The 26,093-nt window shown below is 32.2% G+C and overlaps 8 protein-coding genes across 8 annotated transcripts; 2 read left to right on the forward strand and 6 right to left on the reverse strand.

The window, feature by feature from the left end:
• Window positions 1-2,392: 2,392 nt before the first annotated feature.
• On the reverse strand, window positions 2,393-5,258 carry BX664DRAFT_335106 (uncharacterized protein). Its single transcript, XM_051545837.1, has 4 exons — window positions 5,159-5,258; window positions 5,051-5,100; window positions 4,984-5,018; window positions 2,393-3,007 (listed from the first exon to the last, which is right to left on the reverse strand). Exons 3-4 carry the CDS (start codon window positions 5,008-5,010, stop codon window positions 2,777-2,779), a joined length of 258 nt encoding a protein of 85 aa, XP_051398839.1. The 5' UTR covers window positions 5,011-5,018; window positions 5,051-5,100; window positions 5,159-5,258; the 3' UTR covers window positions 2,393-2,776.
• A 3,746-nt stretch (window positions 5,259-9,004) lies between these two features.
• Window positions 9,005-9,656, forward strand: BX664DRAFT_335111 (uncharacterized protein). Its single transcript, XM_051545838.1, has one exon. The coding sequence runs from the start codon at window positions 9,009-9,011 to the stop codon at window positions 9,525-9,527; it is 519 nt and encodes a 172-aa protein (XP_051398840.1). The 5' UTR covers window positions 9,005-9,008; the 3' UTR covers window positions 9,528-9,656.
• A 470-nt stretch (window positions 9,657-10,126) lies between these two features.
• On the reverse strand, window positions 10,127-11,188 carry BX664DRAFT_335112 (uncharacterized protein). The gene is made up of 2 exons (XM_051545839.1): window positions 11,018-11,188; window positions 10,127-10,942 (listed from the first exon to the last, which is right to left on the reverse strand). The coding sequence occupies exons 1-2, from the start codon at window positions 11,121-11,123 to the stop codon at window positions 10,314-10,316; spliced, it is 735 nt and encodes a 244-aa protein (XP_051398841.1). The 5' UTR covers window positions 11,124-11,188; the 3' UTR covers window positions 10,127-10,313.
• A 598-nt stretch (window positions 11,189-11,786) lies between these two features.
• Window positions 11,787-13,123, reverse strand: BX664DRAFT_335116 (uncharacterized protein). Its single transcript, XM_051545840.1, has 6 exons — window positions 12,975-13,123; window positions 12,867-12,914; window positions 12,750-12,789; window positions 12,403-12,530; window positions 12,088-12,341; window positions 11,787-12,009 (listed from the first exon to the last, which is right to left on the reverse strand). The coding sequence occupies exons 1-6, from the start codon at window positions 13,060-13,062 to the stop codon at window positions 11,866-11,868; spliced, it is 702 nt and encodes a 233-aa protein (XP_051398842.1). The 5' UTR covers window positions 13,063-13,123; the 3' UTR covers window positions 11,787-11,865.
• A 95-nt stretch (window positions 13,124-13,218) lies between these two features.
• BX664DRAFT_315396 (threonyl-tRNA synthetase) lies at window positions 13,219-14,500 on the reverse strand (the record flags this gene model as incomplete). Its single annotated transcript, XM_051542682.1, has 2 exons — window positions 13,219-14,065; window positions 14,130-14,500. The coding sequence occupies 2 exons, from the start codon at window positions 14,498-14,500 to the stop codon at window positions 13,219-13,221; spliced, it is 1,218 nt and encodes a 405-aa protein (XP_051398843.1).
• A 1,289-nt stretch (window positions 14,501-15,789) lies between these two features.
• BX664DRAFT_335121 (Hsp90 protein-domain-containing protein) lies at window positions 15,790-18,347 on the forward strand. Its single transcript, XM_051545841.1, has 2 exons — window positions 15,790-15,988; window positions 16,077-18,347. Exons 1-2 carry the CDS (start codon window positions 15,806-15,808, stop codon window positions 18,246-18,248), a joined length of 2,355 nt encoding a protein of 784 aa, XP_051398844.1. The 5' UTR covers window positions 15,790-15,805; the 3' UTR covers window positions 18,249-18,347.
• A 195-nt stretch (window positions 18,348-18,542) lies between these two features.
• BX664DRAFT_379701 (SERCA-type calcium-translocating P-type ATPase) lies at window positions 18,543-22,226 on the reverse strand (the record flags this gene model as incomplete). Its single annotated transcript, XM_051548866.1, has 8 exons — window positions 18,543-18,722; window positions 18,813-19,023; window positions 19,112-19,245; window positions 19,333-19,779; window positions 19,845-20,720; window positions 20,790-20,978; window positions 21,060-22,036; window positions 22,109-22,226. The coding sequence occupies 8 exons, from the start codon at window positions 22,224-22,226 to the stop codon at window positions 18,663-18,665; spliced, it is 3,012 nt and encodes a 1,003-aa protein (XP_051398845.1). The 3' UTR covers window positions 18,543-18,662.
• A 100-nt stretch (window positions 22,227-22,326) lies between these two features.
• On the reverse strand, window positions 22,327-26,037 carry BX664DRAFT_335123 (armadillo-type protein). Its single transcript, XM_051545842.1, has 8 exons — window positions 25,788-26,037; window positions 25,365-25,703; window positions 24,377-25,283; window positions 24,214-24,284; window positions 23,657-24,088; window positions 23,263-23,538; window positions 22,672-23,166; window positions 22,327-22,586 (listed from the first exon to the last, which is right to left on the reverse strand). The coding sequence occupies exons 1-8, from the start codon at window positions 25,887-25,889 to the stop codon at window positions 22,434-22,436; spliced, it is 2,775 nt and encodes a 924-aa protein (XP_051398846.1). The 5' UTR covers window positions 25,890-26,037; the 3' UTR covers window positions 22,327-22,433.
• Window positions 26,038-26,093: the final 56 nt, after the last annotated feature.

Raw genomic sequence — 26,093 nt, forward strand, 5'->3', positions numbered from 1 at the left:
AATCACATTATATCATAAATTGATTACCTGATAATAACAAAATAATAAAGTAAATGAATATAAATTATGAAAAGCGGTAGTTGAACATCCAAAAAAGGAAAGGCTTAATTCATGAGGTTATATAAAATAGACCTCACATTTTTTTATTTTCTCACACTTTCTTCTTCTTTTTCTTCCTTATCACTACTTTTATAAACTTCTTTCTTTTCTTTTTTTTTTTTTTGTATAAAAAGTAAGTAAAGATATAATAAAAGGGACTTCATATATTTGTTAACTAAACTCTTTCTCTCTCTCTCTCTCTCTCTCTCTCTCTCTCTCTCTTCTCTCTCTCTCTCTCTCTCTCTCTCTCTCTCTCTCTCTCTCCTCTCTCTCTCTCTCTCTCTCTCTCTCTCTCTCTCTCTCTCTCTCTCTCTCTCTCTCTTTATCTTGCTATAGAAATACCATCTCTTCACTCTTCTTTACAAACTGAATACTCAATATATATTCAATAGATTATGAAACTATAACAATGGGACTATAACTATCAAAGGTACTACTATAATTCCAAAAGAAAAAAAAAAGAAATAGTAAAATAGTAAGTGATTTAGGTATGGTTATGATCCTGATTCTTTCCTTTTTTTTCTCAGTAGTGTTCCAGTATCATGCCAATGGAAAGGCTATTGAACATATCTATCAATTATGGTTATCAAGCACAAGCAGAACACAATCAAGGATATTATATTTGAAGGTAAGACGTAAAATACGATAATGAAGGATCTGTCAATCAAGGTATCTCATTTTTTTTTTGTTGATTAGTAGTGTCACAAATACAAGTTTAGCTGTTTATATGTTACTCTATTTTCTATAAAGGCATACTTCTTATCAAGATGGTTTGAAATTCTCATCAGTTAGTTATCCTCGTGGAAATTGATATCGTTATCATTACTATCGTTGTCATTATTCAACTGTTATTGGTATAACTTCCAACTACAGTGGAATATATATTATACACATCAACCATTAAACATTTATTTATTGAATCGATAGGTTGTCATGATACATCGTCCATCAGTCTTATTATGTTACTATCATTCAAGTGTTATGATCATTTTCAAGTACGGTCAATTAGTGTATTCAAAGTGAGATATAAAAAAAAAGAAAAGAAAAAGAATATTTAAAATATGATTCTCATTCTCTTTTTCTTTTTCTTTTTTCTTTTTTTATTGTTTTGATGCATCATCATCCTTTATATACAAATCACAGAACCAAATGAAAATTGGATACATAAAAAGGAAGAATAACTAATGCAACTAACTATATTATTAAGAACAACTGGAAAGGGAAATCAATTTGTGTACAAATAGATGATATTTTTTCTATAATTTCTTTTAATGATAGTTATTATATTATTTTTATATTCTTCTTCTTCTTCTTTAATAAAGTTTATCTTTATATCATCATCATCCTGTTTATTATTATTATTATTATTATTTTATTCATCTATTCAACTTTTATTAAAATCAGAAGTGTTTTCCATAAATGGTATAACTTCAAAGTCCGTTATCAATGTGGGGTGTGTTGGATCAAAAAAAAAAAAAAAAGGTCTGGAGGTTCCTCAAAAAAAAAAAAAAAAAGGATCTGGTCGTGCGAGATCAAAAAAAATCTGGAGATTGAAAAAAAAAAATTGTTGGAGACAATGGAAAAAAGGTTGGACCAAGCTCTGGCGCGCTCTTCACTTTTTTTTTTTTTTTTTTTTTTTTTACTTTTGCATTTTTTTCTTACTTTTTTTTTTAACCACTGGCACTTTGAACATTGTAAGTTACCATTATACATTACTTTACCAATCTATATTATATATTTAAAAGTCACTCTTTATATATATATTATCCTTACTTTATACTTATTCCTTCTTTTAGTCTCTCCTATTATGAACTAATCTATTCTCCTATTATGAACTAATCTATTTTTAGTTGGTTTTTTTTTTACTCTTTTTATGAACATATAGTAGATAGATATATGAATAAAATATATAATATGATTAATTGGTTTATAAGTTTTCTATTGGATAAAAGAATAAGCAAACCAGGGAAAAGTATCCAACTCTTTATCATGGAAATTAGTTTATTGAATAGTTTAGTCTTTTAGTTATAGTGTTTTATATTTTATAATCTTTTAAATAAACTCATATTTTATTATTGTCATTTCACTATTACTTATCTATTTATCCTCGATCATCATCATTATCAAAAGGAGTAATAAGAAAGAATAGTATGATCATCATTGTATTTTCACTAAAAAATAATAATAATAATAAAAAACTACTGTAGAAACAAGATTCATATACACATCAGTATCTACTATTTCATTTCATACATTACGTTCATCATTTTAAACATATATATTCTCTTATTATCAATCATCATCACCACCCATGACAATAGCAAGTTGTACCTGTATACTGTTGATTGTTCATCTTCTCTCTTAACGAAAATAACGATATCGTTGATGATACAGTAGAGCATATCATACACTTCACTACATGATACACTCAAAGATACATTTTATTAAATCATCACAATAATAGATAGTAGCAATAGGTACAGACACAAAACACCATAGCAGGATAATTTAAATAATCAAACATTTTATTTAAATAAAAGAGTATTTTTACAGGAGAAAAGAAAGGGAATAAAGAAAAAAAGTAACTAAATACCAACAATATAAATAATATATACAATACTGGTGATAATAATGACAATGATAATAATAATAATACTAATGGAGACAGAGATGCCAATCAAGTAGAAAAACAGAATGAGACCATCAAACATGGAAGAGACCAATCAAATAAGAAGAAACAAAAAAAAAAGATAAGGACTAACCACGTAGTAAAGGATTCTGGAAGAAAATACCATGACAACGAGAGACAGATGAAGGAAACGGAAAGAGAGAGACCAACCAAGTAAAAAAAGAGACGAAGAGACCACACAAACATTACAGAGAAGAGCAAGAGAGAGACACCATACCACTAGAGAAAATAACCAACCAAGTAGGAAGAAAAAAAAAAGACCTTCAAAAGTACCTGTACATACAAGTTGACTTGCATTTACTGTTCAGTCCAGAGTCCAACAGTAAATAAGATAAAAAAAAAAAGTAAAACGATTAGTTCCTTAATCTATGTCTTACCATCATAATTGTCATTCCATCCAGCTCCAAACCATTAGAAGAGCCATAACCAGCTAAAGCTAGAGAGAAAAAAAAAAAAAAAGGAAAGAAAGATGAGAGAAGAAAGGAAAAGAAATGAAAACTCAGTTAGATAGGAAAAATAAGAAATGAATTTATGAGTTGGCTGAATTAAAGTATCTCTCAAAGCAATCACGTATCTTTTCTTTTCTTTTCTTTTCTTTTCAATAAAGAAGATTTGGACTATATAGACAATAATATCTAAACGATCAATAAAATAAAAGAAGAAATATATTAGTATCATTCTCTTTTTTCATCTATTATTTTTTTTAGACTTATCATTTTGCACCATTGACCGTTTTATATCACTGTTTTGTTTGACTAAATGTTAATATAAAGTAATGATGATCATTCGAGATTTGATTGCATAAACAACAATCATTGTATCTACAGATAAAATCAACCAAAAAACAATACTCCATCACTGTTATTCTTATATATATATATATCCATTGTTACCTTGCGTATATCATCTGACAGCGATACCGTGTCAATCCCCATACAATAAAAGGAAGGATCTAAAAAAAAAAAGAAGAGAGAGAGAAAGAAGCAAGTGATTGTATGGAATATTGATTGATCATCTTTTTCTTTCCTGATAACTTAGTTATTCGATTGTATAGACGACAATCATGATACCTACAAATTAAAAAAAAAACCAAATGAATAGCAATCTGTTACTTTTTTATTTTATACATGTTACCTTGCCAACAACAATGGATGTTTTGTATCATATTGCAATTGAATGTCATCATCATCATGGGTTCGAAGAGAAAGAAGGGTTGCCACTAGCAGTACATCTGACATTTTAAGACCATCAAGGAAGGTAGCTTGTTCCGGTTTTAATAGATACGCTCCACTGACCAGTTATGATATTATCCCCTAATTCTTTCCAAACCATACCGCAATTGGCAGGACTTCCAAGGACTCCAGCATGAAACAACACGACCTACAGGCGATATACTGTATTCCCTGCATGTTGCCTTCTAGCCTCCACCTACTTGAGCACTAGATCCAGCCTCTAGATTCATAAATGATCCTAGACACCAGTCATCCTCGACCAAGTCCAATGCCTGTTATATAAACAAAGATCATCACGCCATGACCTTTGAATACCACCAAAAGCTAAGTATAAAGTGATGATGACCATTCGACAGTGGATTGTATAGACGACAATCATGATACCTACAAATTAAAAAAAACCAAATGAGTAGCAATCTGGTACTCTTTTTTTTTTTCTTTTATACATGTTACCTTGTCAATAACCAGTGGATGTTTTGCATCATCTTGATTGTATAGGCGACAATTGTGGCATCTGCAAATAGAATCAAAAAAACGAGTACCAATTCATTAGCGTTATTCTCTCTTCTTCTTTTTTTAATGTATGGATTACCTTAGTTACATGATTCACCCGTGTTGATGTATCAATCATAAAAGTGAAACCAAAGGAAGAACCAAGGACAATTTACAAATAGTATAGGCGAAACCGAAGCTATTGATTTTTGTTGAAAGGAATGGAGAGTACCACAAGACGAAGGGATAATAGTCCAAGGCAATGGGAGAAAAAAATAAGTGGAAGACATCATACCAAGTAGGAGGGACAAAAAAAAAAAAGAAAGACAAGGACCAACCATGCAAGAAAGAGATCTCGAAGAAAACACCATGACAATGAGAGACAGATAAGGGAAAGGGAAAAAAAGAGAGAGAGAGACCAACCAAGTAAAAAAGAGAAGAAGAGACCACACAAACTCGAGAGATAACAACAAGAGAGTGAGAGACACACCATACCATTAGAGAAATGATTTTGAAGAAACTAACATCATAGGAGAGAATAACCAACCAAGTAGAAAGAAAAAAAAAATATCTTCAAAAGTACCTGTAACACAGGTTGGCTTGCATTTGGTGCTCCGTCCAGGGTCTAACGATAAAAAAGATAAAAAAAAAAAAAAGAAAAACGATTAGTTCCTTAATCTATGTCTTACCTCCATTCTTGTCATTCCAACCAGTTCCAAACCATTAGAAGAGTCATAACCAGGTAAGCTAGAGGAAAAAAAAAAAAAAAAGAAGAAGAAGAAGGAAAGAAAGACGAGAGAAGAAAGGAAAAAGAAAAGAAAAGATACGTGATTGCTTTGAAAGATACCTCAATTCAGCCAACTCATAAACTCATTTCAATAAAAAATATTTAACATCTATTATTTTTTTTATACTTATCTTTTTACACCATTGGCTTGTTTTGTCTCATCGTTTCGTTTGATCAAAACCGAGAAAAAAAGAGATCTTGACAATTGGAAAAACCAGAAGAGTCATGAATTAACATAAAACAAGTAAGTAATTATATTTCATACTGTCTTTTTATTATTTTATTTTATTTATTATTATTTTATTTTATTTATTTTTTAAATTGACAATAATAGAATAAGACTCCATTACTGTCATTGTATTTTATATGTTACCTGTCATTATTCCAATATGGAGACGCGAACGAAGTGCGGAGAGTGAATAAAAAAGTGTGGAGAAATGGAAAGAGAAAGAAAGAAAAGAAAAATGTGGGGAAACGAAATAAATAATAAAAAAAAATGAACGCAAAAGTCCGAATAGATAAAAGTGACGTACCAAAAGTAGCAAAATAAAGAGAAAGAATATATTGTAAGGTGATAATGAATGTACAATTAAAAAAAGCAGATTAGTTTTTTGACATTGAAAGGAAAATGTCAAAAACTAATCTACTTTTCCTTTCACTGTTAATAATACATTTAGATCGAGTCGAATACAATATATGGCAAAAAAGGAAAAAAAAACGACAAAATATATGAAAAAGAGAATTAATATGATTCCATGTTGTTTCTTGTTTTTCATATTATTATTCGAAAGTCTTTAAACTTGATTCTCTTTGCTTGGATTCAGCTGTCATTTAATTTATTTAAGGAACCAGGTACAGAAATGCATGGATGACTGTTCGAGAAAAGTAATAATTATGATTTTATTAAAGAAAAAGAATATAAATACATATAATTGATATACTAAGTACCTTTCTAAACTACAAGTAAAAAGAATCACTAACGATTCATAAGCCAGAATAATTAAAAAAAAGATAAAGAAGATACTTCCAATTCATAGTATAGTCCAATCCAGTTGAATCCTATAATATATCCTGTTCATCCATGTTGTCCATATCTTATGACAATAGTACGTATTCATTTCGTTTATTTCTGTGATGCTATTGTATATATCTCTATCTATCCTGCTGATGATGATGTATAGCCACTTCGCGTAATTATCCTATTGATACTATATTTAAATGATTAAGTCTTCGTGTATCTAGATCTCTTTCTTTCTTTCAGACATATATTCAGTGATGACGATTGTCAAGGATACCAATTATGAAGTATGAGAAGAAGAAAGAACGGTAATTCTAGATGGATAGATGTTGTAGTAAAAAGATCAAGATCAGAAGAACGTATATAATAAATATAAAAAAAAGGAAGGAGATTAGAAAGAAAAAGAAGAAAAGTGCTTGTTTTTGAAACTTACCTTTAATAAGAGTAAATATTTGTAAAAACCACATAGATAACATGAGTAGGATATGGTAATGAAGTTGAAATGTATAAAAGAAAAAGAAAGAAAGAAAGAAAGAAAGAAAGAAAGAAAGGAAGAAAAAAGAAAAAGAATTATTTCATATGTCTACCTGGTCGGAGCCAGTTTAAAAAATCATGCAAATCAAATCTACCAATCATAAGGAATCACATAGGTTTAAGTTGCTTTTTTCTTTGAATTGATTTTTTTTTTATTATTGATTACAGTAACATCATGATGATGATGATGATGGTATATTAGAATAGACACTTCCAAGTGAATGATTTTATCACTTATTTCTTATTCGTTGTATTCATTGAACTTCGAATAATTATGACAGTAGAGAAAGATTACCAAAGAAAAAGGAATATCAAGCATATATGTTAAATCAATTTGGACAACTTTTTATTATGGAACATCAATTACATTCATTTAGAATACTGTAATAAATCAGTTTAAGTATGATAAATTGATTACTTGATAATATAAAATAATAAAGTAATGAAATATAAATTATGAAGAGCGGTAGTTGAACATCCAAAAAAGGAAAGGCTTAATTCATGAGGTTATATAAAATAGACCTCACATCTTTTTATTTTCTCACACTTTCTTCTTCTTCCTCTTCTTTATCACTACTGTTATAAACTTCTTTTTTTTTATTTTGTATAAAAAGTAAGTAAAGATATAATAAAAGGAACTTTATATACTTGTTAACTAAACTCTCTCTCTCTCTCTTTTTATCTTGTTATAGAAATACCATCTCTTCACTCTTCTTTACAAACTGAATACTCAATATATATTCAATAGATTATGAAACTATAACAATGGGACTATAACTATCAAAGGTACTACTATAATTCCAAAAGAAGAAAAAAAGAAATAGTAAAATAGTAAGTGATTTAGGTATGGCTGCGATTCTCATTCTTTCTTTTTTTTTTTTCTCAGTAGTATTTTAGTATAATATGTCAATGGAAAGGCTATTGAACATATCTATCAATTATTGTTATCAAGCACAAACAGAACGCGATCAAGAATATTATCTTTGACGGTAAGACTTAAAATACGATAATGAAGGATTTGTCAATGACAATATCATCTATTCTTTTTTTTTTTCATTGATGAGTAGTATCACAGTTACAAGTTTGGCTGCTTATACGTTACTCTATTCATTCTAAAGGCACCCTTTTCATCAAGGTGGTTTGAATTCTCATCATGATAGTCATCCTCGTGGAATTGATATCAGCATCATCATAATCATCGTCATCCACCAAGTATTGTTAGTGTAAGTACCAATGGCAGTGAGGGATCTATTACATATCAACATTATTTATTAAATTGATAGATAGTCATCATTCATTCATCACATGCATTTGTAAGTATGTCCAGTTATTCAAAGTAAGATACAGAAAAATGAAAAAGAATATTTACCATAGGATCCTCATTTAACTTTTTCTTTTTTTAGTGTTGTTATTATTTGGTGTATCAGTATCAAGTAGCATCATCATCCTAGAAATATATGGAATACAGAGTCAAACTAAAATAGATAATATAAAAAAAAAGAAATGAACAACGAATGGTAAAACAATTTATGATATGGATGGAATAGTCTACTGGAAAGATGAAATCAATTTGTATGGAAATGGATGATATTCTTCTGTAGCTTATTTTATTGATAGTTTTAATCTTCTTTTATTCTTTTTATATTCTTCTTCTTCAATAAAATAACATTATCATCGTTTTACTAGTCGTTCAATCCAATGACAATCTTCAATTATTATGATTCAACTTTTCTTTTAATGCAAACATAAGATCCTTCCATAAATGGTATAAAGTCATATTCCAATATCAATTGTGGGATGTTGGATCAGATTCTCAAAAAAAGAAAAAAAAAGGCGGAGAACAATGGGAAAGTGGATCAAGCTCTGACAGGAAAAAAATTGATGCGCTCTCCCTTCTTTTTCCTTTTACTTTTTTCTTTTTTTTTTTTTTGAATCAATGTGTCTTTGAACATTGTAAGTTACAATTTGTACCTGAAGGAGTGTAAAAAAAAATGGACGATCGATCGTGTTTTTTTTTTTTTTTTTTTTTTTTTTTGTGATAGGTCAAAATTCATGGCAGGGATTCGCGGGACTCGAAAAAGATAATCTCTAATTGGTATTTGACTCATTTCAGGGGATTTTTAGTCGTTCCTTTTTTTTTTTTTTTTTCTATTGGGAATGTTTGTACCAACTATCAAATATAAAAAGGTGAATGAAACCGTTAAAAATACAACTTCAGAATGCAACATAAAGGCCGTCAATAGCAACAATGGTAATTCATTGACGACCCAGTGTGAACCTATCAAACCAGTGGATAAGACGATGGAAAAAGAAATATCATTGACTACTCAATTACGGACGGCTCAACAAGACATTGTATTAGAAGAAAAGGATGAAGCTAAGATTATTGTGGATCCTAGTGATGAAGAACGGATTCTGATAACACTCTCGGATGGCAAGACTCAATATACCGCGGATCGATACTGTCCACATGCAGGTGCCGATCTATCCTATCTAGGTCAAGTGGAAGAAGATGAATACCCTGTTGAAATAGGTCCTGTTTTAATTTGCACGTTACACTATTGGGAATACGCTTTGAACCGAAAGGGACGCGGAGCCAACGGAGTAGCTACAATCAATGCATGTCCTGTAGGGGATGGTCTTACCTGTCAAGGTAAAAAGGAACTAGAATGGTAATCTTTTTGTATTAGATGTTGTATTTTTTTTTATTATTTTTATCATTATTATTTAGTTTAGCTCTGCTTTTTATATATATATATGTATTATGTTATTATAGAATAAAAATCATATACTTTCTTATCGGAAACTTGATACTCCTTTTTTTTTTTTATTATTATCATTCCCTTATTATGTTTGTTTTCCTATCAATGATTTCCTTTTTATTTATATATTTTGTGAATAATAAGGATGATGATGAAAGTATATCTTATCGTCTTTTTTTTTTTTTTTTTTTTTTGATTATATTCTAGTTTTCCTGATTGATCATCATCCATTATTTCCATTGGATGTAATTGTTTTTTTTTTGTTGCCTCTGTTTAACTTTTTTTTTTTCAAATATATCCGTAGACTAATTTTTTTTTAGTGCATGCTGTGATGTTCATCATGGAACGAAAGATAATCCAAACCAAATATAGTAAAGCATAATTCATGCATGTGAATGACAGTTTTATGGAATATAAAAAAAAAATACTTATTATATAGTAAATTGTACAAGATAAAGATAAAGATAAAGAAAACAGGTTTAAAATATGGATCATTTTTAATAGATAGATAGATAGATGAATAAATAGATAAATGTATTTATTTACAACAAGTAAAATGATAATAAATTATAATGAAGGTCATGGGTAACAAGATATAAAAATGAATGATATGATAAAAATAAATGATATGAGATATAAAGTAAATAAATAATGATAATAATGGGATGATAACTATATACAAATAATAAAAAAAAAGTGTTCAAATAGTATTATCGGAATCACGACGACCAGGTTTCAAACGTAAAGGAGTAGGAATATCAGTAGTAGGCATAGGTTCACGTACCATCAAAGCGACTGGTAGTTCTCCAAAAGAACCTTTTCCCTTGATAATAAAACCATGATGTTCAAAAAAGGCCACAGCTCCAGGTTCGGTGACTTCAACGAAAACAGGATAATGAGAAGTATCAGCCTTATCCAAAACGTATTTCAATAAAGCAGAACCAAATCCTTTACGATGTTCGTGTGGTAAGATACCTAGATAAGCAATGGTAAGGTAATTATCGTAGTCGGCCATCAGTTTGCGTCTCCATTTGTCTCTTGTTGGTTGATATTGCATAACAGATCGTAAAGCAGCCACCCATCCGATCATACGAGCCAATTTAGATAAAGGAAGAGAAACACCTTGAGGATGATTTGTCCAAATCATTACACCTTTACATCCTTCTACTTGAACGGCAAAATCACGACTTGATAATGTTGCAGAATTCACTAGACTTTTAAAAAAAGTGACAAGACCATCATTGGATTGAATACCACGAGTACACCATTCAATAACAGCATCATTATTAAAAGCATCAGCTAAAGTATGAGATGCTTCTTTGATAGCACCTAAAATAAATAAATTAAAATAGATGAATAATTTAATATATATATATATATTGTTTATATATATTATTTATATACCTTTAACAACAGGTCGTACATTGATTTCCATTGTTTCAGCACAAACTGTCAATTTTCTACTAACACGATGAGGATGTGAAGCAAGAGAAGCAACAGATGTACTCATAGTATAAATGATAAAATAGGATATATATTCAATAATAAAAAGTAGAAAATAAATAAAAAAAAAAAAAAAAAAGAGGAAGAAAAGAAAAAGGAAGAAAAAAAAAATAAAAAGGAAGAAAAAAAAAGTTTTTTTTTTTATATTAAAAAAGAAACTTTTGAATTCAAAAAAGGAAATAAAATCGGAGTAAATTCAAAGTCATGCCAACCAATGATAAACTTAATGAAAAAAAGTCTCGACCGAAATACGGCCTGTCAATCTTAAGTCGTTACTGAACTTTTTCTGAATGATCTTCCGATTTTAACCTTGTAAAACCATTTTCTTTTTTTTTTTATAAAACTAAATTTAGAAAAGATTCTTTTTTATTTCATGCGCAGGAAGTCAATCGATCTGTTTCATCTTCTTGGCATTTCTTTTTTTTTTTTCTTTGAATAATATTCTCCTTTTAAAAAAATTGAATGAATAATAATCAAAAAGTCATTATAATAATTTAATTTTTCTTACAAACAAACAAAAAAAAAAAAAAAAAAAAGGAAAGATCAAATCAAAAAAAAAAAAAAATGAAAACGCCGTCTCAATCCCAAAACCCTAATTCGAAGCACATGTACTACTTCTTCCAAAACACTACTTTTAACAATAAAGTACTTTCATTATTACTACTAAATAATCATCATCATCATCATTATCATTTTTTATTATTATTATTATTGATGAATTATCTAAACTACAAAAAAAGAAAACTAATCTACATAAAATCTTCTTCAGCCGCATTAATATCTTCTACTTCATGTTCCCGATAATTACTCTTCATATTACTTGGATCAAACATATCCTTGATTTCCTTTTCCGCTTGTTGTTTTTCCGCTGTCAATCGTCGAATGTTTTCTTTCTTAGAAACCAAAGAAAAATAAAAAAAGAAGGTTTACAAATTTTCCTTTTATCAAAAATATGATTTTTTTTTTCTTACCTCTTCAAATTCAGTCTGTCTTGCTGCTTTTCGATCCAATTTTTCCCTTTGAATTTTTTCTTGAAGATGATCTACTTCACGTTCCACTTTGGTCTTGTTTAATCGATTAACAATTTCATTGATACGTTTTTCCACGTGTACTCGTTTCACTTTTTTGTGATTAAAAAAAGTCACTTGTCCTGTTTCCATTCCTGCTGTTTTCTTGAGATTATCCCATGGTGTATAAATTACTGTGATCCCATTCTTCTTATTGCCTATCATTAAAAAAAATCATTGTCATATTCTTTCTTTCTTTCTTTTTTTTTTTTTTCTTACCTTCAATACTATTTGCTTTCACCAATTGAGCACAATCTTCAATCACTTTCTCTGGAATATCTAACCAGGTTTGTCCAGGTTGTAATCGAACATAAACGTGTGCACTAGATAATTTATCTACGTGAAACTAACAAAAAGATATTGATGCACTATAAATATTCATTCTTCCTTCCGAGGAAATCTTGTGTTCTTCTTTTGAACTTACCCTATAATCACGATACAGATATATTCCGACACGTATATATATAAAATATGAGCGAATAAAAAAAAAAGAAATTTAAAAAAATTAAAAAAAAAAAATATTTGAGTTTACTACCATTTTTTTTTCTTTATATTCACTTTATTACCATATATCTTCTGGAAAACCATACTTGATCAAGTCTTCATCTATTATTATAGATAAGAGGATCAATATCAGTTCACTAGTTCCTTTTTTATTTTAATTCAATATTTGTATACTTTACTTTCAAACTTGTCTCTACCCATATATATTGTCACAGGAGGATCTACCACTATAAAAAGACACATCAATAAATATAAATAGATAAATGGTATTCCTTTCTTCATGTTACCTGTACTCTGAAAAAACAACACCATGTTGATAATGAAATAAGAAAAAAAAAATAATAATTCTGGAACAAAAAAGAAAAAAAAAAACATAACCCGTTGGACTCAACATCACTGGTGAATTTCGTATCCCGATTAGTATTTTTTTTTTTTTTTTTTTTTTTGATAAAACTGTCATTTTTATTTATATTTATATATACACGATTTCTAAATCTAAATGTGTTCTAATCTAATAAAATAGAGGGAATACTATTGTAAATTGGCATTGAGTTTGGAAAACAAAGATCGTAGATCATCAATAGTCATAGAGCCTAACATTTCACCAGATCGAGTTCTAATGTTGACTGTACCAGAATCCATTTCTTTTTGTCCAACGACACCAATAAAATTATATCGATCCTTTTGTGCTTGACGAATCATCTTGTTCAATCGGTCTCTAGAAGAAGTATCTGCATCCACATAAAAAGATTCACAACCTATATCATTTGTACCTGACAATTGTTTGGCCACTTTGGTTGCATAATCAGCAAAAGGAGTTGCCACAGGAAGAATCACTGCTTGTCGTGGACTAAGCCAAAATGGCCATTTACCATTAGTATGTTCAATCAAAATAGCAAACATACGTTCAATAGATCCAAGAATAGCACGATGAATAATCACTGGTGTTTGAGCTTGATCATGTTCATCTACATATTTCAGTCCAAATCGTTGAGGAAGTTGAAAATCTAATTGAATAGTTGCCGTTTGATGTGATTTGCCACATGAATCCTTGACCATGATATCAATCTTCGGTCCATAAAATGCTCCATCTCCTTCTTTTACTGTCCAAGGTCTTCCCGTACTATCAAGTGCCTTCTTCAATGCATCTTCCGCATGATCCCATTCCGCCACACTGCCAATGTAATTATTGCTAGGTCGAGTCGAAAGAGTAAAATCAAAATGAGGGAATTCAAATGCTTTGTAAACACGATCCACAAATGATAAACAAGATGAGATTTCAGATACAATTTGTTGTTCAGTACAAAATATGTGTGCATCGTCTTGATGGAAACGTCGAACTCTTGTAAGACCAGAGAGTGCTCCAGAGGCTTCGTTTCTAAATATATATATCAACATCATAAATATAAGTTCATTCTATATATATATGTATATGTGATTACCTGTGTAAGGGACTAAAATCAGCTAGTCGAATAGGCAAATCTTTGTATGATTTGGGTGTGCTGTCAAAAATGAGACAATGACCAGGACAATTCATAGGTTTCAATCCATAGATACCTTCTTCTTCATGATTATCGCCATGATCACAGCATCCAGTTGATTCTTTTCCACTTTTGACCATAAACATATCTTCCATATAATTTTGCCAATGACCACTTGTTTCCCAAAGATCCTTCTTGTAAATAAGAGGTGTCATGACTTCATCATAACCGTAACGTTTATATTCTTGTCGTAAAAAATCTTGAAGTCGTTGTACAATACGAGTACCATGGGGTAACATGAATATTGAACCTGGACTGTAAGGATGGATCATAAAAAGGTCTTGTGCTTTACCAATTGCTCGATGATCTTGTTCATTGGTTTTTGAAACGTCTATATTTATAATATATATTTTGAGTCCACATATTTCAGTTGATCTATTTTTTTTTTTAAATACCATTGACACGTTGAGCTGCTGTTATCTTTTCTGCTTTAGACTGAAGGTTGGTATGAAGAGTACGACATGGGACCACGGAAGAGGGTTCTTCAAAAAGAAAAAGAAGGAAGAAAGAAATTAATCATATAATCAAAATAAACTATGTCTTTTTTTATTATTATTATTATACATACTGTTGCATTGAATAACCAAAGAACGGATAGATCGGGAAAGAAGAAATGTTCTTGATAACATAAGGTTGAAAAAGAGCTAAAAAAAAAAAAAAGAAAAAAGAAAAAAAATAGGCCCTTGAGTTTTTTTTTTTTTTTTTTTTTTTTTTTTTTTTTTTTGACAGTCATTGAATCCATCAAACACTAACTTTCTTTTTTCACACTTCTCTCTCTCTCTCTCTCCCTTTTCATATTTTTTATATATTATGACTTCGAAAGCAACACAAGAATACCGTTTATCATTCATTACTTTGATCTCACAACTTTCTGAAATTGAACGAAAAGGTGACGAACTATTTGATAAAATGTAAGTTACAAATAAAGGAATAATGATAATAATAATATTGATCTATTTTATATATTTAGAGAAAAATCAGGCTTGATACCATATGAACCAACAGCTGCACAACGTAATAGAAAAATAAGAACCACAACTAAAGTAACTAAATTGACCTTCTTTTCCTTTTTTTTTTTTTAATAGTCGACTTTGAACAATTACTTGGATCTTTACACGTTTTAGAAAGTCATGCAAAGGCTTGTGGACTACTAAGTATATCAGGAACAGTACCAAGTGATTCACAAACACAACCAACCCGTGATTTGGCCACTAGAACTACAGAAACCTCAGAAATGGTGAACACATTTTATCAAGAAAAGAATAGATTACTGATGAATATTCGTGCTGCTGCTACTGCATCATCCACTTCTTCCAATGATACTCAATGATGTATATATTATTATTATTAGATACCATTTTTTAATTATTTTTTTTTGTTTTAATACTGATCCTTTTGAAATAAAGTTTATGATTGCATTCCTATTTCTTTTTTGTATATCATGATTTGATTCTTTCAGCTAAAATCGACCAATGGCGGACTGCCAAATAAACTGGTCTGTCAAGTATTTAAACGATTTTTTTTTCTTTTCTTTTTTTTCTTTTTCTTTTTCTTTTTCTTCCTTCATTGACTAAAAGATGAAAATATCAAAGATTCACTGCCTTTTGGTGGTCTTGGTGTTTGCTCTACTTGGCGTCTATATACCTACCGTTTCTGCCGATGCTGAACAAATTGTGATCAAGAACGAACCTGAAGGACGAACTCAAGGTTTAGCTGCTGAACAAGTTGAACAATTGGAAACTGAAAAATTTACTTTTCAAGTAAGTTTTTTTATATCTCTTAGTTATGAAAAAAAAAAAAAAACTAACTTCAATATTTACTCTTATTTATATATATATATATATATAGACTGAAATTTCACGTCTCATGAGTTTGATTATCAATTCCCTGTACAAGTCTCGCGAAATTTTCTTACGTGAATTGATCTCCAACGCGTCTGATGCACTTGACAAGATTCGCTTTTTGGCTCTTACTGATGCTTCTGCCTTGGCTACTCAAGAAGATCTCACCATTTCCATTGCTGCTGATCCTGAAACAAATTCTTTGATTATTACTGATACTGGTATTGGTATGACTCGTGAACAACTGATGAAGAACTTGGGTACAATTGCAAAGTCTGGTACTTCTGAATTCTTGGAAAAATTGGAATCTGCAAAAGGTGATGTGACACAAATTGGACAATTTGGTGTGGGTTTCTATTCTGTATTTCTGGTGGCTGACAAAGTAACCGTTGCCTCCAAGTCCAACGATGATCCTGATCAACATGTATGGATGAGTGAAGCTGTGGATGATTTCGTCATTGCCAAGGATCCCCGTGGAAATACACTTGGTCGTGGTACTCAAATCACCATTCATTTGAAGGATAATGCTTTGGAATTCATGAATCAAGATACTCTCAAAAGTTTGGTTGGCAAGTACTCTGAATTTATTAACTTTCCTATCATGGTATGGACTTCCCGTAATGAAACTATCACTAAACCTAAACAAGAACAAAATGAAGAAGATGATGATATTATGGAAGAATCTTTGGATAAGGATCAATCAGATGTCAATAAGGAAGAAGAACAAGAAACAAGGACGATTTACTCTTGGGAACGTGTCAATACCATCAAGCCTATTTGGATGCGCAACCCCAAAGATGTCTCTGATGAAGATTATGTAGACTTTTACCGTTCATTTACCAAGAATCCCAGTGGAGAAGCTTTAACCTGGTCTCATTACAAAGGTGAAGGTGATGTCGAATTCAGGTCCATCATTTACGTCCCATCTCAAGCTGATCCCAACTTTTTCCAAAATTTGGCTGAAAAGGTCCACAATGTCAAACTCTTTGTCAAGCGTGTCTTTATTACCGATGAATTTGATCTTTTCCCCAAATGGTTATCTTTCCTCAAAGGTGTAGTGGATGCTGATGATCTCCCTCTGAATGTGTCTCGCGAAACTTTACAAAAGCACCGCTCTCTTCGTACCATCTCTAAGCATCTGGTCAAGAAATCACTCGATATGTTCGCTCAACTGGCAAAGCAAGATGAAGAAAAATATACCAAGTTTATCAAGCAATTCGGGTCTGCTCTCAAGTATGGTGCCATTGAATCAAATACTCATCGCAAGAAGGTCTCTTCTCTGTTACGTTTTGCATCATCCTACGATCCTTCTGGACCCACCGTCAGTTTGGATAGTTATGTCTCCCGCATGAAAGCAAATCAAAAATCGATTTATTACCTGTCTGGTATGTCCATCTCTGAAATTGAAAACTCACCCTTCTTGGAACAATTGTTGGCTCGTGGTTATGAAGTATTATACATGGTGGATCCTATTGATGAAATGTTGATTCAAAATATGCCTGGTTACAATGGAAAGATGTTTGTCAATATCGCAAAGGGTATATTGAACTTTGGTGATGAAGAAGAAGAAGGATTGGATCAAGCTAATGACAGCGTCAAATATCAACCTCTCTTTGACTGGCTCAAGGAGACACTCAAGGATCAAGTGGATAAAGTGGTGAGCTCCAAGCGTTTAACAAAATCCCCTATGGCTATTGTGGCCAACGATTTTGGTTTGACTGGACACATGGAACGATTGATGGCTGCACAAGGTGCGGAAAGCAAGAGTCAACAAGACATGATGCTCAATATGATGAAGATGCAAAAGAAGACTTTGGAAATCAACCCTGCGCACCCAATCATCAAGACATTGTTGGAACGTGTACAATCGGATGATGTGGACAGTGATATGACAGAATTGGTGACCGTGCTTTACGAAACGACATCGATTCGCAGTGGATATCCCTTGGCTGATATCAATGGCTTTACAAAACGTGTGGAAACCATTATTCGAAAAGGCGTTGGTGTCAATTTGGATGAAGAGGCTCAAGTCGATGTCAAGCCAGCTGCCGACAAAACCCCTGAAGAAAAGGATCAAGATGATCAATTCCGTCAACAATCCAAAGCCATTGATATTGAAAACGACAACAAGGATGAAGATGATGATGAATTACTGGCTCGTCTGCATGATGAATTGTAGACTTCATTTTTTTTTTTTTTTACTTAGAACCCTGTAGTAGTAGTATTGATTTACAATCTTATTCAATAAAAGAACTATAAAAAAATTATTACACTGGTACATTGGATGCATTAATGATAATGGGGATAACGAGAGTGGGATGATGGGGATCCTGTCGAAATAGGTTTATAGATTCTCGATGCTCATCCTTCCTAACATACGATTTCCAGTACGATATTCGATAATAATAGTAATGATATTGGCATCAAAATTCATACCGAAAGACATGTTCAAAAAAAAAGAGGAAGTATCAGACATATTTTCGTTCGCGAGGGATAAAAACATGGACGAAAAGACAAATATGAAACAAATAGATATGGTTTTTATTACGTAGATTGATAAATCGTTCATCAAACAAAAAAAATAAAAATAAACTTATTCTAACTTGGGTTTTTCGACTAGTGTAGGTACAAGGATCCATGTTCTTGTAATAAACTATCATCAAGAAAAAAAAAAAGAAGATGATGAGACTTCATCCAAGGTTTCCTTTTTTTTTTTTTTTTTTTTTTTTTTTTTTTTTTTTACCTTCAATAATTCATCTAAAACAATCACTGGCAGTGAGATCCAAAACACAGCCATCCATTCTTCTTGATTCAAAGGTAAAATGGCAAATAAGTGGTTGAAAAAAGGAACATATAGAATCATATAGTGAAGTGCCATAGACAGAGCGATTGCCAAAACAAGATAAGGGTTGGCCCAAAGTGGTAAAGTTAAAAGGGATTCATTTTCACTTAAACTAATAAAGGGAATAATAATCAGTTGTCAGAAAAAAAAAAAAAAAAGGAAACAACAAGAACAATTTCCATTTTTGAATTTTGTCTTACCTATTCATCGCATTGAACATTTCAATCACCACCAAAATCGATAAGCTCATGGTTGTAGCCTTCATAGAATATTCGTTACTAAACATTTCACATCCAATTTCAGGAAACAGAGTAGAGCATTGATGAAAATGAGACTATTTTTTTTTTTTTAAAAAAAAAAAAAAGAAAAAAAAAGAAAAAGAGTTCAGTTCGTTCCTTCATTTCTATCTAATCTAACTTACAAGTTGATAATAAGAGATGTGAGGTCCATGAGTATAAAATAAAAACCACCAAACATAACCAAACACAGTAGCAAATCCGACATAAATACCAATCACCGTGTATCTGACAAAAAGCCAACCACTAACCAAAGGTTCCTGAGCGTTTCTTGGAGGTTGCCGCATAATATTATGATCTGGAGGATTGAATCCCAAAGCAGTGGCCGGTAATCCATCTGTGACAAGATTGACCCACAATAATTGTACAGGAATAAGTGCTTCTGGTAAGCCTAGGAGTACCGTCAAAAAAATGGAGACCACTTCACCAATATTGGAAGAGATCAAGTATCGAATGAATTGTTTTGTATTGTTGAAAATACTTCGACCTTCCTCTACTGCTTTTTCAATGGTAGCAAAGTTGTCATCAGCCAATACCATATCTGCTGCCAGTTTCGCCACATCTGTGCCTGACTAAAAAAATAAAATCACATTAATATCTTTTTTTTTTTTTTTTTTTTTTTTTTAATGAGACTTACTCCCATAGCTACACCGATATTGGCTCGTTTGAGAGCAGGAGCATCATTCACACCATCACCCGTCATCGCTACGATTTCGCCATCCAATTGTAAAAGATCAACCAGTTGATGTTTATGAGAAGGTTCTGTACGAGAAAAGAGACTTGCTTGACGTACCGCATCCAATTTTTCATCATGTGATAGATCATCGAATTCGCGACCTGTATAGCTTCTTCCTACCAGATCATGATCATCCCTTTCGAACACACCAATTTGTCGACATATTGCTTCTGCTGTATTTTTGTTATCACCTGTGATCATAATTACTCGAATTCCTGCTGTCTTGCATTTGTTGATAGCTTCACGTACTTCAGGACGCGGAGGATCCATCATGCCCACCAAGCCGAGAAATGTCATTCCAGATTCATAGTCATTAAACTTTCTTTGATTTGTCAAATCCATAGACGCCAGATCAATATTATCTACCTTGGCCAATGCAATACAACGTAAAGAGAGTTCATCACCATATTCTGCTGCCCGTTGAAGAATGGTTCGACGCACATGAGGAGTAAGATGGATTTCTTCATCATCATCCGCTAATAAGATAGTGTCGCAACGTTCCAGAATGGACTCCAAAGCTCCTTTGACATAGAGTGTATCACCTTTTGTTCGCGATGATACTATTACTGACATAGATTTTCGTTCACGAGTGAATTCCAAAGTAGTTGTTCGTTTGTATTGTCGCGCCAAGTAATCACTCACTGCTGATACCCGTTTCTTCTTATCCATATGTTGCAAGGTACGATTAAATCTCTTGTCATTTGTACCCATCTTTTCCACAAGAACCTTGAGAGCTGCTTCAGTTGGTTCCCCAATACAACGATAGCTGTCTGTACTCTATAAAATAAAAAAAAATATCAATTATCAAATAATACCTTTTTTATTTTTCTTCTTCTTATATATTACTTCATCATAGACTATTTTTGCATCGTTGCAAAAAGAAGCTGCAATGGCAAGTTCCATAGAGACAAAATCAGTTGCCGATAAAAAGTCCACTTCCCCATGATCATGAGTAATCTTCCCAAGTGGAGTATAATCTGATCCTTCCACATCATATTCAGCTCGTCGACCACGTTTGCCAGCAATAGTAAATACCTAAAAGAAAAAAAAAGGATGAATGAGTGTTCCTATTCTTTTCTTTCTTTTTTTTTTTTTTTTTTTTTTTTTGATCTTTACCTTATTAACACACATTTGATTAGTGGTAAGAGTACCAGTCTTGTCTGAACAAATGACGGTTGTACTGCCCAAGGTTTCAACACTAGGTAAGCTTCTGACAATAGCACCACATTTTGCCATTCGTTTTGTTCCAAGAGCTAAACAAGCTGTGATAACTGCTGCCAAGCCTTCAGGAATAGCTGCCACTGCCAGGGCAACGGCGATCTTGAAGTAATATACCGCGCCATGCATCCAACTATCGTGAGAGGGATCATCAAAGTGACGGATGTTGATTAACCAGACCAAGATACAGATGACGGTGATAACTTTGGACAGCATATCACCAAAATCATCAAGTTTTTGTTTGAGAGGAGTCCTTTCCGCGATTTGAGAAGTGATGGAAGTATGAATGTGACCAATAGCAGTAGAAGCACCTGTCTGTACCACAATGGCAGTGGCTTTCCCCAACACACAGGTTGTTCCAGAAAAGAGCATGTTGATTTGTTCTTGTTTGACAGCACCAGGATCATGAATAGGTTCGATACGTTTACATACACTTTCGGATTCACCGGTCAAAATAGCTTGATCCACAAGAAGAAGACTGGTATCTATAGTCACCAATCGACAATCGGCAGGAATCTTATCACCCACACTGATAGTAATGATATCCCCAGGTACAAGCTCACCCGCATGTATTTTCCGCCATTCACCACCAGAACGTACCACTTTGGCTTCATCGGGAGAATATTCACGTAGTGCATCAATGGCCTTTTCTGCGCTTGTTTCTTGAAGTACACCCACCGTCGCATTGGCAATAAGGATCAGAAGAATCACCAATGGTTCCACAAACGCGGTTGCTGCTGATGTCTTATCATGATCTTCCAAAAACGCAAGTAGAAAAGATACCGCCGCTGCTGCTAAAAGAATGAGTACGAGTTGATCTTTGAATTGTTCCAATACCAGCTTCCACAATGGGGTTGATTCTTCCTCTTCTAGTTCTAATTTAACCCAAAAAAAAGGATTGTAAGTAACATTAGCTTCGCATATTCATTCCCCTTGTATAGCTTTACCATTGCTACCAAACTTTTGACGTTGTTCTTCGACTTGTATGGGATCTAATCCATAAAGATGATTGACATTAAAGTATGAACATACTTCTAGTGGTGATCTGATATATGAATCATTCATAAGTGTAAAGCACAAAAAAAAAAAAAAAAAAAAAGGAAAAAAGAAAAAATTAAAAAGGGGAGAACAAAAAACGAATAAAAAAAAAAAAAAAAAACTCCGGTTTTGTCGATGCATGATATATTTTTTGACGCGTTTATTTCAAAATACAATATGTAATCAAGTAAAAGTGTGTGTGTGTGTATCTAATAAATTCTAATAAAATTAATACTACCGTGCATTATTGAGTTTTTTCATTATCCTTGTCCATTGAGCCGGTTTCATTATTTGTTGGTATCCTTCCACTAAATCTTTGAATTCCTTGCGAAGTTGTTCAGATGGTGATGTCCAAGAAACCATAACGTCGACAAAACGACTAAAGTCCTATATCAAAAATAAAACCAAAATAATAATAGTAATAATTAAAATTAATAACTGTGCAAAAATCAATGTTCTTTTAATTATTTACCTTTTCAGCCGCTACTGGATTTGCTTTAATCGTTTGACAGAATCCAATAAAAGCAGTATCTTTTTCATCATTCTCTGGTAAATCCTTTGCATATAAAATCCATCGTCTAGCATAATGTTTCAACTGTATAGAGGTGATATCTGGTGATGAGAAGCCTAGTCGTCCAATAGTGATGACTACATTATCGTATAGAGTGATTATCCTTGATACATCATGGTGATGTGACCTAGTTGAATCTTTTGGTAGAATCTTCAGTAGTCGTTCCAATATTCTAGGTATATAGTCGTGCATAGATCCTTTCCATCGTAAAACTATTTCTCCTAATGTCCATATCGAATTGCTACATACTGATACGTGATCTGATTCTTCGTTTTCGGCTTGTTGTATTAATAGTGGTATCAAAGTTGGTAGATGAGGTTGTAATTGATCAAAACAACTGACAGCAAGATCTCCAATCAGAGCGCAAGTAGATTGAAGTACATCTGTTCGAGGTTCCTACAATTTTTTGTTTTGTTAAAAAAAAAAAAAAGAAGAAATAATGCATGACATAAAAGTTAAATGAAACGTCCCTTTGTATGATGGTTCACTTACCTTGAGACATGTAAGAATCAATGAGAATAATGAAGGTTCTGAGTTTGCTACCATTGGAGACACCAAAGAACCCATTCCTTGTACCATTCCAGATAGTAAATCTAATGCAGCAACGATGAATTCAGCATCAGGGGGATCCACTAACAATTCTGGTTGTTGTTGAGCAATGTAATTTTCCTCCAATGTTGCAGTAATAATCTTGATACACCTTGCAAAAACTGATTCAGAATATTGCAAAAAACCTGTTCCTATGGCTGTGGTTACAGCAGAAAGACACTAAAATAAATTAAAAATAAAGTAAAAAAAAAAAAAAAATAGATTAATTCACGTTTCCTCTCGTTTTTTCTTTTTTCTTCTTCTTTTCTTTCAAAACCATATATATATATATTTATACCTGAAATAAAGGGAATAAACCAGTATCCCTGTCCGAGAGACTATTCCATTTCTCTGTCATGGGTATCATAATCGAATGAATATAACCAGGGTGATTGAGTGCTCCACCAACACCATCCGCCAAGGTAGATAAAGTATCGTATAAACTATCCAAATTCCTACTTTGATATATAGTAAAAGCAGTTGTCAAATGTTCCAAGATAGGATCCAAGTAAGGTATCAATAATTCCCTAGCTTCCTCAAAGAATACAGCCAAAGCAGAACAAGCATTCAATTGTACCCGTTTATTACGATCAAGTACTCTTTCTAATAATTTGAGCAAGACCTTTTCAAAGTAGACTTGTTGTTGTTTGTCTTTGGAAGTAGTAAGTTGATCAATACACCATCCAGAATAACGTCCAAGAACCCAACAGGTAATAGAACGAATCAAAGGCTAGATGATCATACGTATACACAAAGAGAGATAAACAAACATGTTAAACAATCAATCAAATAAAAAAAAAAATAAAATAAAATGCTCTACATCTTTTCTTTTTTTTTACTTTCTCTTTCGTTTACCTTACGATCATTGAGGCAATCAAGTAAATATAGTAGCATACGCGGAAGAAAAGGTGACATTTCTTTCAAAGCTAAACCAAAAGTACAGAATAAGAATAAATCATTGTATCACATTTCTTTGTTCTTGTTTTCCTTTCTGTGCAACACTTTAATTTTTTTTTACCTTCAGCAACGGCACCAATGGCAAGAATACCACTTTCCCGTTTTTTCCAATCTTCTTGAGATAACGTTTGATCCAAATGAGATACCAATACCTTACATACTTGATCAGGATACGCTGTAGCCAATAATTCGAGAGTAGAAGCACTGCTTTTCCGAAGCGTCCATTCAGAGTAAAAATCTTCGTCATCCAAATCATCATCATCATCAGTGTCCTTATCATCACCATTCGAATCAGATTCACCGCCAATATAAGGAGAAAAACCAGCATTGAAAGGTTGTTGTTGATGATAATGATGTTTTTTCCTATAAAATCGTGGTGGAATGTCTTGATCTTTGTCCGCAATAGTACTATCATCAAGATCATCTTCATCGTCCCCAAAAGTGCCAGTCAATGATAATAAATCCGTATCCGTATATATCATGCGTTGTAATAGGACAGGGATAATTTGGCTCAAATATGGAGTCAGTTGATCATGTATGCCAGGAATGCGTATATATTGTAACCAAAAGTCACATGCACGTAGCGCCACTTGGTCGTTTGGATCGTGAGTACAAAGAATAACATATTCAATTACAGTTGTCAGTACAGGTGCCAATTTATCAGGTCTTGCTTCGAGAATCATGGCGAGTGAGTTGCATATTTCCTGTCGTATGGATGGATCCTGATCATTCATTTGTATAAATAAACCGTCTAAATAATCATTCATTCTCGACATCAAAGCTTGAGTTTTCAATAGGATAAACTGACTAACAGTGACCATAGCTTGAGTTCGTAGTTTAGGATTTGGATGGTGGAGTACTTGAATGAATTTTGGTATAATATAATTGAGTGGTCTGACACCATTGATATCTTGATCAAGATCCCGAGCAGCATCTTCACATATTTTACCAAGAGCATCAAATCCCATCTATTTTTTTTTTATTCCATTAATTAATTAATAAATTATAATAAATAATTGCATGATTTCATTTTTTTTTTTTTTTTTTACCTCGACAGATAAAGGATTAGGGCTACCCATAGAATTAACCAAGAGTTCCAATATTTCTGGCCAATTGCACGCCTGACCGTGAGTAATGATAGCAGCAATCACCGAGCCAACAGCAGTTCGGATATTGGGAATGACATCAGGTTGGATAACAGCATCACAGCAACATGATTTCACATAGTCTAATACTGATAGAGGAATAGAGTTAAAATAACCACGAATATTGTTTTTCAACGTCAGGCCAGCCACTTGTCTTGTGTACCATTCTTCGTTTGTCATTTTCACCAGAATATACACTAGATACGAGTTATAGTCAGAAACAGCCCGAAAGGAATCTAACCGCTATAACAGTAAGTTTCATCGTCAACAAAAAAAAATATATATATATCTAAAAGGCATATCTAGTCTTTTTTTTTTTCTGAGTACCTGTTGAATATAATAGCGATCTTTCGTATCAGGACGTCCAGCATCACGTAAAAACATTACTAGTTCTCCAAGTCCTTCAGGTTGAGGTTGCCATGTTGTCATATCAAGTTGTTGTTTCAAAATAAGAATATAAAGAAACTAAACAGTAGAATGTCTTTATTATGGAATGAAGGAGAAGGAAGAGGAATCTTGATAATGAAATTATAGATAGATCAAGTGAAAACAAAAGAGAAAGAAAAAAAAGAAAAAGAAAGAAAAGGTGCAAAAACAATACAAGTAGGCAAAGAAAAAAAAAGTCGAGAATCG

Source organism: Halteromyces radiatus, assembly GCF_025201355.1.
Source record: "Halteromyces radiatus strain CBS 162.75 chromosome Unknown BX664scaffold_5, whole genome shotgun sequence".
Taxonomy (NCBI): domain Eukaryota; kingdom Fungi; phylum Mucoromycota; class Mucoromycetes; order Mucorales; family Cunninghamellaceae; genus Halteromyces; species Halteromyces radiatus.

What these genes read in the sequence shown, in the direction of transcription:
- BX664DRAFT_335106 (XM_051545837.1), bottom strand. Translation starts at nt 5,010, where the DNA reads ATGGTATGGTGTGTCTCTCACTCTCTT. An exon ending in GGTGTGTCTCTCACTCTCTT is followed by an intron (nt 3,008 to 4,983) that starts GTTGTTATCTCT and finishes TATTTTCTCTAG; the next exon opens with TGGTATGGTGTCTCTCTCTT.
- BX664DRAFT_335123 (XM_051545842.1), bottom strand. Translation starts at nt 25,889, where the DNA reads ATGACAACATGGCAACCTCAACCTGAAGGACTTGGAGAACTAGTAATG. An exon ending in CATTGGTGCCGTTGCTGAAG is followed by an intron (nt 24,285 to 24,376) that starts GTAAAAAAAAAT and finishes CTTTTGGTTTAG; the next exon opens with CTTTGAAAGAAATGTCACCT. An exon ending in TGATTCTTACATGTCTCAAG is followed by an intron (nt 23,167 to 23,262) that starts GTAAGTGAACCA and finishes AAAAAATTGTAG; the next exon opens with GAACCTCGAACAGATGTACT.
- BX664DRAFT_335116 (XM_051545840.1), bottom strand. Translation starts at nt 13,062, where the DNA reads ATGTTTTTTTTTTTCTTTTTTGTTCCAGAATTATTATTTTTTTTTTCT. An exon ending in GTTGTTTTTTCAGAGTACAG is followed by an intron (nt 12,915 to 12,974) that starts GTAACATGAAGA and finishes GTCTTTTTATAG; the next exon opens with TGGTAGATCCTCCTGTGACA. An exon ending in GAAAGCAAATAGTATTGAAG is followed by an intron (nt 12,342 to 12,402) that starts GTAAGAAAAAAA and finishes TTTTAATGATAG; the next exon opens with GCAATAAGAAGAATGGGATC.
- BX664DRAFT_335111 (XM_051545838.1), top strand. Translation starts at nt 9,009, where the DNA reads ATGTTTGTACCAACTATCAAATATAAAAAGGTGAATGAAACCGTTAAA.
- BX664DRAFT_335112 (XM_051545839.1), bottom strand. Translation starts at nt 11,123, where the DNA reads ATGAGTACATCTGTTGCTTCTCTTGCTTCACATCCTCATCGTGTTAGT. An exon ending in TGTACGACCTGTTGTTAAAG is followed by an intron (nt 10,943 to 11,017) that starts GTATATAAATAA and finishes TATTTATTTTAG; the next exon opens with GTGCTATCAAAGAAGCATCT.
- BX664DRAFT_335121 (XM_051545841.1), top strand. Translation starts at nt 15,806, where the DNA reads ATGAAAATATCAAAGATTCACTGCCTTTTGGTGGTCTTGGTGTTTGCT. An exon ending in CTGAAAAATTTACTTTTCAA is followed by an intron (nt 15,989 to 16,076) that starts GTAAGTTTTTTT and finishes ATATATATATAG; the next exon opens with ACTGAAATTTCACGTCTCAT.